At 37.7% G+C, this 14,855-nt stretch overlaps 1 protein-coding gene across 2 annotated transcripts in view; it reads left to right on the top strand.

Annotated features, from left to right (window-relative positions):
* Positions 1 to 14,855, top strand: part of FOCAD (focadhesin) — a 92,068-nt gene that overhangs the window by 56,870 nt on the left and 20,343 nt on the right. For both annotated transcript variants that reach the window (XM_050987326.1, XM_050987327.1), the window contains 7 exons: positions 6,033 to 6,125; positions 8,022 to 8,110; positions 10,166 to 10,207; positions 11,478 to 11,586; positions 12,125 to 12,241; positions 12,592 to 12,830; positions 14,259 to 14,348. In XM_050987326.1, the coding sequence (XP_050843283.1) occupies positions 6,033 to 6,125; positions 8,022 to 8,110; positions 10,166 to 10,207; positions 11,478 to 11,586; positions 12,125 to 12,241; positions 12,592 to 12,830; positions 14,259 to 14,348 (779 nt within the window). The remainder of the gene's footprint in view (positions 1 to 6,032; positions 6,126 to 8,021; positions 8,111 to 10,165; positions 10,208 to 11,477; positions 11,587 to 12,124; positions 12,242 to 12,591; positions 12,831 to 14,258; positions 14,349 to 14,855) is intronic.

The raw sequence follows: 14,855 nt of genomic DNA, 5'->3' as shown, positions 1-14,855 counted from the left end.
GTGTGCAAGGCAAAAAGCCAGTCTGGAGTATGGACTCCAGTTGGACTGGAGTATAGAAATCCATCCCTGGCTCTGTATTGTGAAGTCAGTGTCAGTAGAATTATGATAACTTTACTTCGGATGTAAAGTTCTTGTCTCAAACTAGAAAAATTTAGAAAATCCACCTTTGAACACTTATCTCAAGATACCTAACCATCTCTTTGGTATGCAAATTTAATAGATGTTTTCCATCTTAACATCTTTGCTGCTAAAGAATGAAAGCAGAAACTGGAGATATTGCCCCTCATTATCACAGGAGTGTAAATTAGTGAATGTTTTCTAACTATTTGGAAACTCCAGTGGAAAGCACCATGGAAAGTTCAGAGGGGTGTTTCATATGTCAGAGGAGAAGATTCAGATTAGTGAGTTATGAATGAAGCATGAGCTTCCATAGTATCCAGAAAGAGAAGCTCCGCACCGCATGTAATTGCTTCATTCAGAGAAACTTTAGTTCTGTGACAGTGGGTCTGAAGAAAGACATGTTTAATTACGTTTTCATATAAGGCATGTATAAAAGTTTTGTATCAGTCAAATTACAGTGGGATGCAGATCAGTTCTGAACTTTGTTTTAAACGCTTGCCTGTTGCCCTACAACATCAAATAAAATCCTGGTAAAAAAAATACTTGTGTGTAATAGCAGTGATTATAAAATCCAGCAGCATATCCGAAATTTAGTTTCTTGTTGTGAACAAGCTGTCTTCATAGAAACAGAACCTTTTGTGTGCTGGACAAAACATGGCACTTTTGTTGTGGAGAATGTGGTTAACTGGATCAAGTTCATGAATACATAGAATGACTGGAGACAGAAATATTTTACCTAGTCTCTCAGTACTTTACCAAGTTGGTTGATTCAAGGTGTAGTAAAACTAAAAATAAATCCAAATATGTTTATATTTTAAACCTAAACACAAACTAACTTCAGACAGTACTAACTGGACTGTCTTCGCGAAAATCTACAGTAACTATAAAATTTTGATTTAAAAAATCAGTATTTCTGTTTTCAGTTTACCCTGCTTTTAGAGTCAAAGTTTTTTCTTGCTTTTTCCCTTTGTACATAGAAACAGGGTGCTCAGAAAAGAGTTGTTCAGGCCTTTGCCTAGATGAGAAGCAGGTCCCTGGGCTCATCAAACTAAATTTCATGCTTTAATGTTTGTTTGGTCCTCTAAGTTCTGCTGAGGAACAGAGTTTAACAGTAAAGACAAGGGAGCCTAAGCTATAAAACTGCCACATTGGTCCAAGAAAATTGGGTTAGTAGGACCTAGGCCCGTCTTATTCTTGCAGTCCTATAGGAATCAATGTGTTTTAGAAAAGTCATCACAGTTCAACACATCACACTAAGCCCTATGTTTTAGGGGTTTAAATTAACAGAATGACACTTTTTTTGCTACTGCTTTGACTCATGATTTTGGGGGAGGGAAGAAGTTGTAGGGGTTAATTCTTATAATGATATTTGAAGTAAGAAGTATTCTATTAATAAGAAGTCTTAGAGTTGCCTTTGAAACATTTGAGGTCTGTGTAAAGCTCTGAATAAATTCTGAGGTTGATGTAAACATCAAGAAAATGCAATTAATTTGAGATAGTAGGCATCTACTTATTTTACCTCGAAAAATCTCCAGCTGTTTGTGTTTTCTTACTTAGGACTAAGCAGTCAGCACCATACTGCGATGATAACGTTTTTTCTTCAGTGGTTTGATCTATGCTCACAGCTATAAAATAGGAACCTATAGGTTGTTTATCTGTGTGTATCTGTGCATGCATAGTTGCCATTATTGCACTTGGATTTTGGCAGCTGGGGCAAGGTGAGGGGCTCGAAAATACCTGTTTCATTTTGATGAGATTATTTATGTGTAAAACTGTGATGCCTGGTATTCTGCTACAAAAAAAAAAGTTACATATTTGTGTGCAGAGGAAAGATTTTCTTCTTGTATGTTGTAAAGTCTTTTAAAACATACAAATAACAAATACCTGGGTTTAGCTGCCATTCAATTGAACATAACAGCAGCAAAAAGATAATTTACTATTCAACCTTAATGGGCCATGCTTATCCTATCACCTAGGTGCTATTCTAGCTGAGGAATTGTGTGCATTTGTGATATCTGTCAACAGGATCAGATTAAGATGCAGAGTGGTTTTTTTGATGCTACTTGAACAAGTATTTCACAGGAGGAAGAAAATAGGATCAATAAACTGTGGTATGTTTCAAATGCTGGCTGTCTTGCTCTTTAGTGGTCACTGGTATGTTGAAAGAGGAAGATCATCATTCCCCTAGAAATGGGGACCTGCTTTTTGATTATTAAATAGAGCTTGTCAGCCTCCCTCTGAGGAGACATGTAAGTTGCTGTAGTGACAGTGGTCAGAAGTATAGGCCATGGGTTTTCTTGATTCCTATGGCTGCCCTGGAGCACACTGTATAAATATTTCCAAATATTTCCTGTGACTGTTTCAGGTTTTGCAAGTAATGCTTAATAGAAATTCATAGGAACAATTTCTTATCAGATTCATTTAATGTGTTGTGAAAACAAGTGGTAATGAATGTACCATATGCTTTGATGGTTCTGTTCATGTGTGTTTTGCATTAGAGTTACTAGGCTTTCAGCTAGCTGTCCATCTTGTTCTTTACTGGAGGTGAAGAGGACAGTTCATTCTGCGTGAAAAAACACAGAGGCAGACTGCTATGGGCAGACCAGTGTGATAGATGGTGGCGTTGGCACTCTGAACTGGTGCAATTTGTAGGGGTTTTTTTAAATGGAGAATGGTCTTGCCTTTGCATGTTTCTCAATATCCAAGTGGTATTTCAATGTGTTAGAAATAGCGCAAGTTACTTTTTCCTATTTATGAGTCATATTTGCAGGCACAATTGCAAAGATGAGTTGCAGAGGTGAGTTATGCAGTACTGACTACTTCCCTACAAGTAATAATCATATTAGGCACTCTGTATACTCATGGAAGACCCATTTCCTGCATATTTTTAAAGTGTGTTCAATTAGATGTGCTGTGATGATATGCATCTTTGAAAAGTAAAGTGAAAAGCACCTTCTGTACTTTTCTTTCCTGGTTTGGTTTTGATGTAATTAAGATACTGAAAAGTTTATTGAAACCTCATATGTGAAGTACCTTAAGATGACAATTGGATTTTCTGGAGCAGAATTTATTGTACTGTATTCTTCTGTGCCTAGATGGATGTAGTTATGAATATGAACTAGTTTGTGCTAGTTTCTACTACTGAATTTACTGAGCGTATTTCATCCAGTGATAAAAGAGTATTCAGAAATAAAGTTTCTGACAGATTTGTTTTTCTTTTCCTCAGTCTACTGTGTTTGAGAGAAAAACATTTTTTCTCACGAAGAAATGGAGGTGCATTTGGAAGTATATAAAAAAGAGCCTCTAAGCAAAATTCAAAATAAAAAGAGAGGCTGTTTCACTATTTCCTTGATACAGATACACAGTGCTAAGCCTTATTTATGAAATCACTGAGGTGGCACTTTATCTATCTCATATGCAAGCAGGGATATATGTCCAAATATATGTCTAAACGTTTCACTGACGTAAAGGTGTTGTCCCAAACACATACAAGAGTAGTATCTCCTGTGGTTTGCCAGCATTTCCTGTCTTGCATTTTAACAACCTGGTCTATGATTTTGTGCCTTTTCAGGCAGACATGTTCTTCTGAAGCATCAGTTGACAGGCTCAGGTTACTAGCTCCAAGTTCATGCCATTTCTTACTGCCTCAGATATCAGGTTGCAGCTCTTCCTTAAAAACTCTTGGTTGCTTGGTCTGGCAAGTGATGTTCTTAAGAAAAACCCCATATCAATGTGGCAGTGTTCCGCAAGCACTTGTTCTTAGTTCTCAATTGAGCCTCATTCCCTGCCCTCTCCACCCAGCCAGTTTCTTCTTACACATAAATTGTGCACTTAAAAAACAATTTGAACTTCACTTGTCCCCTTTGCCTGTGCTTGCTAGTATTAATTACTCAACACTTAGTCTAGTTGTTGTTACCCTTGATATCCAGCAATAGATGACAAGTAAAGGCTGCTGGTTTCCTGTCCTGAAATAGCAGGTTGCAGTACTGCTTTTTTGAAAATCTTCAGCACTATGTCCAGTCATTTTCAGTTGTAGATGAATTTTGAATCTTCTCTGTTATGTGAAGATGTTCAGTTCCCTCTTTACTTCCTCATATTCTGCATACATGCAAAAAGTTTACTGCTGTAAAGAGAGTTAATTAATCAAAAGCACCTCAGCAGTTATATTGTCATCAAAAACATACACAAATTTTAGGTGCTCCTGGTAGACCATATTGTCTTAGATGCTTGAAATGTCATAAAGTGCCTAAAGCTTTGTAATTATTTCCTTCATGAATATTGTATATTCATACAGTATTTTGCAGGCCTGCTTTTATTAGCTTTCACAAGTGTGGATTACATGGGGAACTTCACAAATCACAACAAGAGCAGTTAACCTGAATCACAGAATCATTTAGGTTGGAGAAGACCTCATTGGGACCAATCTTTGACCAGTCACCACCTTCTCATCTAGACCACAGCACTAAGTGTCACGTTGAGACATTTGTTGAACACCTTCAGGGATGGTGAATACACCTCCTCCCTGGACAGTCCATTCCAATGCTTAACAGCTTTTTACATTAAGAAATTATTCTTTATATCCAGCCTGAGTCTTCCCTGGCAGAGTTTGAACTATGTACTCTTATCCTGTCCCTAATTGTCTGGGAGAAAAGACCAACCCCCACCTGGCTACACTCTCAGATGGTTGTAGAGAGTAGTATGGTTCCGATGATCCTCTTTTCTCCAGGCTACATAGGCCCCACCTCCCTCAGGCAGTCCTAACAAACAGGACTTATGCTTCTGATGATTCACCAGCTCTGCTGTCCTTCTCTGGACATGCTCCAGCACCTTGGCATTCTTTCTGAAGTGAGGGGCCCAGAAATTAATACAGGATTCAAGGTGTGGTCTCCCCAGTTCCAAGGACACAGATACAATCACTGCCCTGGCCCTGGTGGCCACACTATTGTTGATCCAGCCTTTCTTGGACACCTGGGCTCATGCTGACTCATGTTTAGCTGTCTGCTGACTTGCAGAATTAGAACATATAGTCTAATGCACAAGTAAAAAATTTCAGAGTAGAGGCAGAGGGAAGACTCGACTTGCTGCAGGTTCTTCAGGAACCCAAGGAAAGCAATTCTCATTGGAACCTTGACTGCTTATAAACTTTTGGAGGAATTGATGGGCAGACATGAGTAGGAGGTGTGAATATAATTTTAACTAAAATGAAGGACTAGTGTTCATTAGTCATTATTAGGATGAGGTTACCTTTTTTTACTACAAGTCATATTTGTGTTGTCTACAAGATGGAGTATGTTTTTTTTTTTTTGATTGACTTTTAGAATGTTGTTATTTTTATAGGTGTATTAGTACTTACAAGTCTTTCAGGTTCACTGAAAGTAGTGGGCATGGAGCTTTAGGATGGTCTTTTGTTTTTTGTTAAAAAGTCTAAGTGAAGAAGGAATACTACTAATACTACTTTACGTAGATAATTAGGGCATAAAGTAGAGGTGAATAAGCAGGAAGACTCAGGAAAATAATGATACAGGGGGAGGTCAGTTATTTGTCTTGGTTAACAAATCTGCTTTTAGAAACTTCTAAGATCTTCACAAACTATGAAGAAACATTTGCCAGTGCTGCTACGCGTTTGCTTACTGCCTCATACAGTTTCACTGTCTCTCTGGGATCAATTACTTGTTGCACCGCCTCAAGCAATCACTTTTGACTGGCCTGGGTAATGAAGTTGAAAGTAACTTGGTGTGGGTAAAATCAGAAAGGAGAATAAAGTACATGATCATTTTAATTTCGTACAGCCATGTGTAATGGCCTATGAAAATAAGTGAATGTTTGTCTGCAAATCATAGACTGGAGAACATAGATTCTGCATATATTTGACTTAATGTAACTGCTTCTAACCTTTCTGGTGTGTTGCACAGGTTAATATTCAGCCTTCTGAATGGCACCACTCCATACTGCTGCCACAGACCTGGTTAGGATTTATGAGTCGAACCTACAATGCAGTCCTGCAGGTAATTTTGAGGTATATATTATTGTGGACATTAATGCTTATGCAAGTGGTATGGGTTTTAATTTTACCAGCAAGAGCACTCATACAAGTTACAAAAAAGTAAAGCTTAAGGTGCTTGATTATAACATTTTAAAACAGAAATAAAAATGAGTGTTCACCTACTGACAGCACAGTCTGGGATACTTTGTAGAAGTATAGTTTCTATTTACAGTTCAGGTGTCATGCAGGTTTGTTCATGTTTCGGCTTGCAGAAAGTGTCAATTTTTAGAATTTTTAGAAGATGAAATTTTAGCTAGAGCTCTAACCTATTGCTTGGATAGGAAATTTGAAATAGTAGTACCATAAAGGAGACAGAAGCTATCGAGGGGTGATTCATTAAAAAGAACTTCCCCTTAATCAGCATGTCATCCTGCTAAACTGTAAGGGACTCCTCTTTCAATTTTTTCAACTCTATCTAATGATTAATAAATATCTTAAATTATTTCATTATGTTAGCTGACCTGGTATCTAGAACAATGTAATATAATTTGATTTTCAACAGGAAAATTATCTAAAAAAGGTTTAGCAAATAGCTTCCTTCCAGAATGCTTTCTTTGTGCTACTGGAAGGGCTTAATTGTTTGTATTTCCAGGCCACATCAGCTGTTTTCAGCACAAGCAGCTCAGGTTGCTGAACAAATTCTGGAAGTTTTATTCATTGTTTTGCTATTCAGAAAAACACAGGCTTCTCTCACATTTTCAAAAGAATTTTTATCTTGACCATCAACAAAATGTGAGATCCTATACCAAGCCAGCCGCATTACAAAACAGGCAGCAGCTATTCAAATTGCAGGTTTAGGTCTTGGGGGACATTGTCTCTTGCACTTAATTACTTTCCTATTTTGCTTCCCTTCCAAGGCAAGATCTCACTAGGAGCTTAGCATGTAGCAGATTTTTTCTAAAGGCTCCATAGGATTTCTTGCCATTTTACAGGACAGTAGAGCCTATGTTTGTTGCTTCTTACTTAATCCTTTCACTTTTGTAGTACATTTCCTTGGAGGTGGCCAAAAGAGGCTAAGATGAGTAGTCTGGATAGTACATAATTCAGTGTTTCTGAGTTGCTATACTGCCTTCTTTTTAGTTAGTGTGTTGATGTACTCCTTTAATCTCTGTGGAGGGTCACTTTTTGAGTGAGACCTGGATTTTCAAGATTCACTGTGTTGTATTTTCAGGTTGGTATGTACAGCCAAACTACAAGCATTTAATACCAGAAAAATACAACATATATGCCTGTATTTTTTCATTTAAGGCTTAGTAATCTGCTAAAGAGCAGGAAATTGACAACCTACATAAGTTAAGTTATAGTTCTCTTGATTGGTGACAGAATGTTAAAACAAAGCTACTTTACATATTTTTAGATGACATATGTATGTTATAACGTTACAGCATGTTAGAGGGCAGAATACATATATTTTTAAATGTATAAAGAATGGTGTAGGAAATCACAGGGGGGTCAGAGTTATGTAAAGTAAAGGAATGAAAAATTCTGTCTTAAGTAGTGCATCAAGAAAGCAGTGTTTTGCTGTTAGAATCCATTTTAGCTATCAGGTGTCTAAAGCTCAGTCCCTGCTTGTTGTAGCCCTTCCCAAGGGAACTTGGCTCTGCATGTGCTAGATAGAGGCCTCACTTCGCTAATGCCATCTGCAGTTTGTTTTTCTTACTCAGAACAAAAAATTATGGATTATTCTCTATAATATATTGTATATTACAGTGGGATCCCCTTTGCAACGCAGTCGAGGTCACTTTTGAACTAACCCTTAGGTTCGGCTACATGTGTTACCTGAGTATTCTCTGAAGAAATCTTATGATGTAAATAAAGCTTATAGGATCCATTTTTGACTTTTTTTGCAATTTTTCAGGGGAGGCAGGCAGAACTGGAGATGCAGTTAAAGCATGGAAAAGAGGATCCTGAAGAGGTGCAGCACAAACAATTTACAGCCTGGCTATGGTAAGGAAGTGCCTGTGTGCTCCTGACCACTTGTAGTGGCGAATACGAGAACAGAGGAAGACAAAGTTTTAAAGCCTTTAATTTTGCAAGTTTAAAGACTGTATGAGCACTAATGAAAAAAAAAACTCTGAAAGTGAACAACAGCCAGTCGCCAGATACAGTGACCATGGTGGGAGAGGGGAGTGGAAAGAAAGAATATGTAAGGATTTCTGTATGCATGGGTTCACAGGTACTTTCCCCTCTACAGAGCCTGAAAACTTTGTAGGGTGAGCAGCTGGAAAGAGTGAAAGAATTCAGGGGTTTTATAGGATACTAAAGGAGAAGGGTTATGCAAAGATAAAAATTTCCTTCTTGAGAGTTTAATGAGCTATGTCACTGAAAATACCTTGATGAAAGAAATGCAAGTCACAATCTAATGTATGTCATGGTGGACTGCTGCTAAGTTACCATTATTAAGTGTGAGAATGTTGTTTAAAAGCAAGCACATGATGCACACCCTGATCCATATTCTGCACTAATTCTGTTGCAGTCCGGGGAGAAGTGTCTCTCTGTCAGTCAGGATTTAGCCATGTACATGCATGGCCAGGAGAAGGTGTGAAGTGGGAGGCTTTACCAGAGAAAAAACTATCTATCCATGGACAGTATACATATTTGGGTTTATGCTTGTTCCTAAGTGTATTGGAAGCAAAATGTGCACAAAGCCAAATGCTTTTTGTGTGTTTCAATCTGAAAGGTGTGTTATTAAGTCCCACTCAAGAAGAATTCAGAATTTGTTCTGAATTCCAGCTAATTCTGGAAGAGAGGCTTGCATTGTAAGATCCAGAATGCTACAGTGTTGTAGAAAAGAAACTTTATTAATGACTGTTCTTTTTCTTGATAGGGTATAAGAATGCCTGTAGCAATGCTGCTTTTGTAGATTTCTTCTGAAAGAATTTCTGCTCTTTATTTCCTAAATGGTGATAATGTAAGCTATGCCAAAAATGCAGGAAATTAACTGGAGCCCAGTAGTAGCTTTAGTTTCTTTTCCAGTTCACAGTTACTTGCGTGGTTCCTCAGGGCCCTAACTTCAGCAGCCATTAAGCATTTTTGTTACTCACTAGTGTTAACCTAATTGTGGACAATGTGGTATAAACTTTAGTGTTAATCCCTTATTGTGTAAATTTTGCAAATTTTTTTGGTGCAATTTTATTTTGGTGTTTACCAACTTCTAAGTGCTTCTAGTGTGGTGGCTTAGAAACTGTGTGCAAAAGCAGTGTGATTGTGAAGGAAGATCTGGGTAGGTTTCTTTAAAAGCTTGGGTGTAACTCAGAATTATAACATACAGCTCTGCTTTAGGAGACATGCATTTTCAGTCTAAAGTTGTTTTTTTTATGTGGAATGACATTCATGGGCAAGACAGAATTTTGTGTTTTAGATTAGAGGATCTCTCTCCTCATTCACATCTTTCAGTGTAGGAGGTTTATTGCGTCTCTGCTTCGGTCTTGATGTGAATGCAAAAGGAAACAATTGAAAACAAGTAGCCTGTTATAAATCACCTACAATGATGTGTAAGAAATTGTAACCACTCCTATGGCTTTAATTTAAATTGATTCAGGTTTATATACCATGTCATAGCATAACTGCCTGTAGTGGTTTCCAGAAATAAAGTAAGTGTAAAATAAATTGTAATGGTTGTTCTTTATAAAGCATTCAGATTTCATTATGCTAGAACACAGCACAATGATCTGGAAACTAATGTGTTTGATGTGCTCAAAAAGCATATTTACAGCTATTGCATGAACCAGCACTTAACAAAAAGTGGTATTAAGTCAAGTAAGAGTCCTTTATAAAACACTGCACATGAGCATGAAGAAACTTGGGGTGGTGCGTTGATTTCTTACAGATTAAATGCTTGTAATTATTTTGCACTAAGTGTTCTGATTGGCTGATACAGTTGTTAACTTAGAATAGACTCATGTAAGACAGAAGAGGAATTAGCTGAGTCACGGTCAGCTAAATGTTTTATGCCATGTTCATGTAATGAATATGATGTAAATTCTTTCTGTTCTCTTGCAGGGTCAGAGATATGTTGACCGATGTCATCAAAGCTGCTTCCAAGTAAGGACTGATAAATTACTACAGAGATGGTTTTTCCCCCATATTTTCAATAAAGAGTGTGACACTGCACATTTTCCTCCTAGATTTTTTTAAGATGATTTTTGCCCTCCTTAAATTTAAAGCATCCAGGTTTCATGAGTGTGTGGATTTAGAAGCTTCTCTCTGAGGTACATAATAAAAATGATGCCTTTAGAAGCTTAGGAAATTATTTAAGGCAAAAGATACTGAGAGACTTCAAAGAACTGAACTAAGTGCCTTGTAATTATTTGCAAGTTCCTCTTACCTGAGAGGAGGTAGTTTCACTGTTCCAAATGATGACATTCCACTAAGACTCGCGTTTCTTGTTTTAAAAAACAAGATAGAAATCCAGAAAATACTTTACTGTGATAATGACATCTTAGGATCTAGAATAAGCACCAGATTGGCAGTAGATATACTGTCACAGCAGCAGTCAAGGAAGTTTTTAGAAATGGAAGACTGATGCAGAGAGTCTGCTGGCCTGTAAGTGGTCTTATACAGTCATATTGTTCAGGTGCTTTTGTAAAATAATGTAAGAGTTCCATCAGGATAATATTGGATAATAATATTTTTTTTTCTGGGAATTACTAGAATATCCACATACTTCCTTATACAAAGCTGAACACAATTATGTTTTCCCTGGTTTTTGTCAGATTTCTTTCTTGATTTCCTTAAAGTTTTGCACTGTCATAGAAATGTTGAATCCTGTCATTCTCCATAGGTAGTGTTTTTGTAGTGTAAGGAAATAATTCAAAACTTTTTTTTAAGCTGATAATAATGGCTGCTCTGCTAAATCTTCTCATGCTGTGAAGTGGCATCTTGCAATGAACTGTCATCTGCCTCTCCAGCATTCTCCATTTGAAGATGTTTTTGTTTTGTCCTCTATGGAAATGCTACTATTAAGACCAACTGCTGCATTTCTGTTTGTGCTACTTGCTCTGCAGGGTAGCGGTCCTTATTATAGTGGAAAAAAGCTTCTTTTTTTATATAACTTTGTGTGTGCTAGCCTTTATATAAAAGACAGGCAAGAAAAAAAAAAGACTGAAACACTTCTTCCCTCCATTCTTTATCTAATTCCTGAAAATGAAATGTAACAGGTTGCAGCTGAGCTAGAAGAGAGCCCTATGAGCTTGCTAGGGGCAAAGACCTTCCCTCCTGTATTGCCTGTAGCATAACTTTTCTGCTTTGAGATAAATTTTTTGTTGCCAGCATCTCTACCATGTTTCTTAACTGTTTTTCTTCTTCTGTTCAGAGACAGCCCAGTGGTGAAAGGAAACTCTATTTTTGCTTTAACTGGCCTTGCAGTTGCTGTAGCCAAGTACGAAAGCAGCCTTTCTTCAGACACTGAAGAGGTGCCTGAGGTGAGTGAATCTGGGAGGGGGTCCCTTCCTGGGAGAGGGTCCCTTCTCTTCGTGGGTCCCTTCTCTTCGTGGAATACAGAGAAGTAATATGACCAGGTGTTTGGGAGGCTGGTAAGTGCGTGTGAAGTACTTTACATTTTCAAGTTCAAATTTCATCATACTCAGTGAATGCCATCTGTCAGATTCTGTGGTACCAAAGCTGGTAGAGTATGTATGTGCCTTGTCACAAGAAGCAAAATGTCTAAATAGTCATTTATTTGACCATTTTGATAGATGAGATAGAGGTCACTCTAAAGACGCTGAAAGCTAGCCAAACTTTTTTCAAAATTTCATTATTTTTGGCTCCATTGAATAGTACTTGATACAAAGTAGTGTCTGGAGAGCCAGCACTGACAAGTAAATGATGCTACTTACACTACATAGTAATGACAAAATAATCTCATTCATGATGGATCACAGCTGGAACACAGCTGAGCTGTTTAGGTAGAAGTTGATTTAAGAAAAAATAATGATGACTATTTGGGTTTGATTTTTATAGACTGAACCTGATTTTATTCCTATGAAACACTGGATTTCCATGGTCACAGAGACCCTCTTGAGTATTGTGAATAGCCGCTACCAGCCTAAAGGTCAGGTCTTCCCATGGTTCTATCAGGTATGTGCTGTGGTACTGAAGGCAAGGCAATATATCTATATTTCATACCTGGCATTCTAATAATAAAGTTTCCTGGTTCTGTTTGAGCTGTAGTAGTTGGAATAGGGGAAAATCAAGACTTTTCTTGCTCTTGTTAATTTTCTTTCATTGTACTTTCTGTTTATATTTGTGTTTGCTTGAAGTTTTTATTATCAAAATGGTAAAAGCCACATGCAAGGAATGTAGGATTGTAATGCATCTGTGCTACTGTTTGCTCTGTAGGTGTTTATTTTAAATTCCTCAAATTCTGAGTGTTATTGCCTGGAAAAGGCGTTAAGGGAAAAAATATGTTCTCTTTGGTGTTTTTCTAGAAATCTTACTCAGGTGAAAATACTGCTAGTATTATAGCTCGATCCTGTGCAGCCACAGCTTTGTCTCTCCTGGTGCCCATTTTCATTGTATCATGCAAGGAGAAGATTGAGGAGGTCCTGAGTATGCTGACTGACAGGTTACCTGGAAAACCAAATGCTGACGAATCTCAAGCTGTTCAAATCCACATGGGTCTTGGTTTGGGGATGTTCATCTCACGTTTGTATGAAGAAAAAGTCAGGTGAGAATTACCATATTTAACATAGTTGCAAAGATAACTTCCTTCTTCTGCATGTGGCCTTAACCTCTGAGGAATTAAAGTATTTACAAGCCATAGGCAAATGATTCTTAAAGGGCTTTGTAATGTTTCTTAAATGGTGCCTCTTATTATCAGTCTCCCCCCCACCCCCACTTTAGCCCCCTCCAGAGCTATCCTAGCTGTTTTGTCATTCCTTCAGGATAAGGGACTAATTTTCAAAATATCCTAAGGTACAAAGTGCAAAACAGTCAGCTAGAAGAACAGCAGATATTCTTTTAAATGGGACTAGCTACACTGGAAGACATAATTGTGAAATAATACACAACTCTCATTGGTTCCTTTGTAAGTGGTGCTCTGGACATGGGTCAGTGTTCACTTATATCATGTGAGTTACAAATGTGAGGATGGAAGCAGTGTAAAGAACTGTCTTTGAAGCATGCTGTTACAGCTGTATTGGCAGCACAGAGGTGTTCTGAAGTTGCTGGAAAATGCCTCCTTTTCAGAAAGATTGGCCTCAATTGCAAATTTATGGTGATTCCAGAGAAATTAAGAAGTAGGTTTGACTTCATATTCCTCCAGAGTTTTGACTGCTAGGGATTGTTTCTTCTTGTATACCCATAAAAAAATGTTTAATTAGTACACAAGCACAGGTACCAAACAGATTTGATAGGCAGTTCTTAATTTGCTCAGCAAAGCTAATGTTTCTAAGGCACCTGATTTTGTTAAAACTGAAGCATTGCTGAGTTTTAATCTTCATGCTTTGGTGTCTTGATGCCTTGCTGCCACTGACTCAGCCACATAACTTGGGAATGGACTACCTTTGGATGTTTAGTCAGTGGGACAGCTGAGCTACATACAAGCATTAAAAGACTCTTAAAGAGAATGGAGTTACATCAGCCCAGTATTTTGGAGTATGTGAATCAATGTTTTGGGGGGTTGTGTTTGTTTCATTTCTGTGGTGAGGGGTGTTTAGTGAATACATTTTTCTAATCATTTCTTGAAGACCAGTTTTACTCTTTCACTGCCCTGCATGGTTTGAAAGCTTAATCTTACACATTCTTCAAAGCATTGTATTGCAACAAATCAAAACTTATAGGAATGTAACTATAGCTTATATCAGATTATAGATCTAGTTTCCATTAAAGATGTCCTGTTCATTATGAAAATTGAGTATATGTTTTATAAAAGGGGTTGTCCATATGACATCTTGGGAGTGGGATGTAAATGTGTCTTTTTATCAGCAAGTTAGATGTTGAGGTGGAAAGAGATTGAGAGAGCTAATAGTGTGAAATGTCATGAATTTTCAGCTTATGAATAGTTACTGTCTAGCTGAGATGATGTTTTATGATCATCTATCTCCTACTGTCCTACTGATCTTTCTTTTGTTTCTGTCTTGGTTTGGTTTTGTAGTGATATACCTGGTCAACAGATGAACTTTGTTCTGATGAAGTCTCTGGATGTGTTGGAGAACTGCTGCTTTGACACCAGTCTGGAGCACAAGTGAGTTTACTTTATTACTAGTGATACTTAATTTTGAACTATACCTTTTTAATTCACACTTTCTTCCTTAATTCTACTTAGAAAAGTATAGGAATAGGACAAGGAGACAACAGGTTCTGAGTACTTCCATATAATCACCAGCTCAGGCAGGCTGGAAAGGCCCTTTGGAGGTCCACATGCTCCCTGAAACAGAGTCAGTCACAGACTTTGTCTACATCGTTTAAGTTTTTACAGTTAAAACTTGAATGTCCTTAGACAATAAAACATGTGTCAGTTGCCATGAGACAGCTAACGCTGCATGGCAGGATGTTCCTTCCACAGTAGTCATTTGTCTTTCAAATCAGGGAAGGAACCACAGTATCTTGAGTGGCTCAGTGTGGGTGCATAAGGTTTTCTTTCAGTTTGAGGATTACTCTGCCCAGCTCTTCACTGTTCAAAGGAAAGAGCAATAATTCCCATTTGCCTTTGCATTCCTTTCTCCAGTGCACTTTCTGAAAAGCTCTGAGG

This window comes from Serinus canaria, chromosome Z (assembly GCF_022539315.1).
Source record: "Serinus canaria isolate serCan28SL12 chromosome Z, serCan2020, whole genome shotgun sequence".
Lineage (NCBI taxonomy): Eukaryota > Metazoa > Chordata > Aves > Passeriformes > Fringillidae > Serinus > Serinus canaria.
The sequence above is the reverse complement of the archived record's forward strand: the minus strand, read 5'-3'. Positions and strand labels throughout refer to the sequence as shown.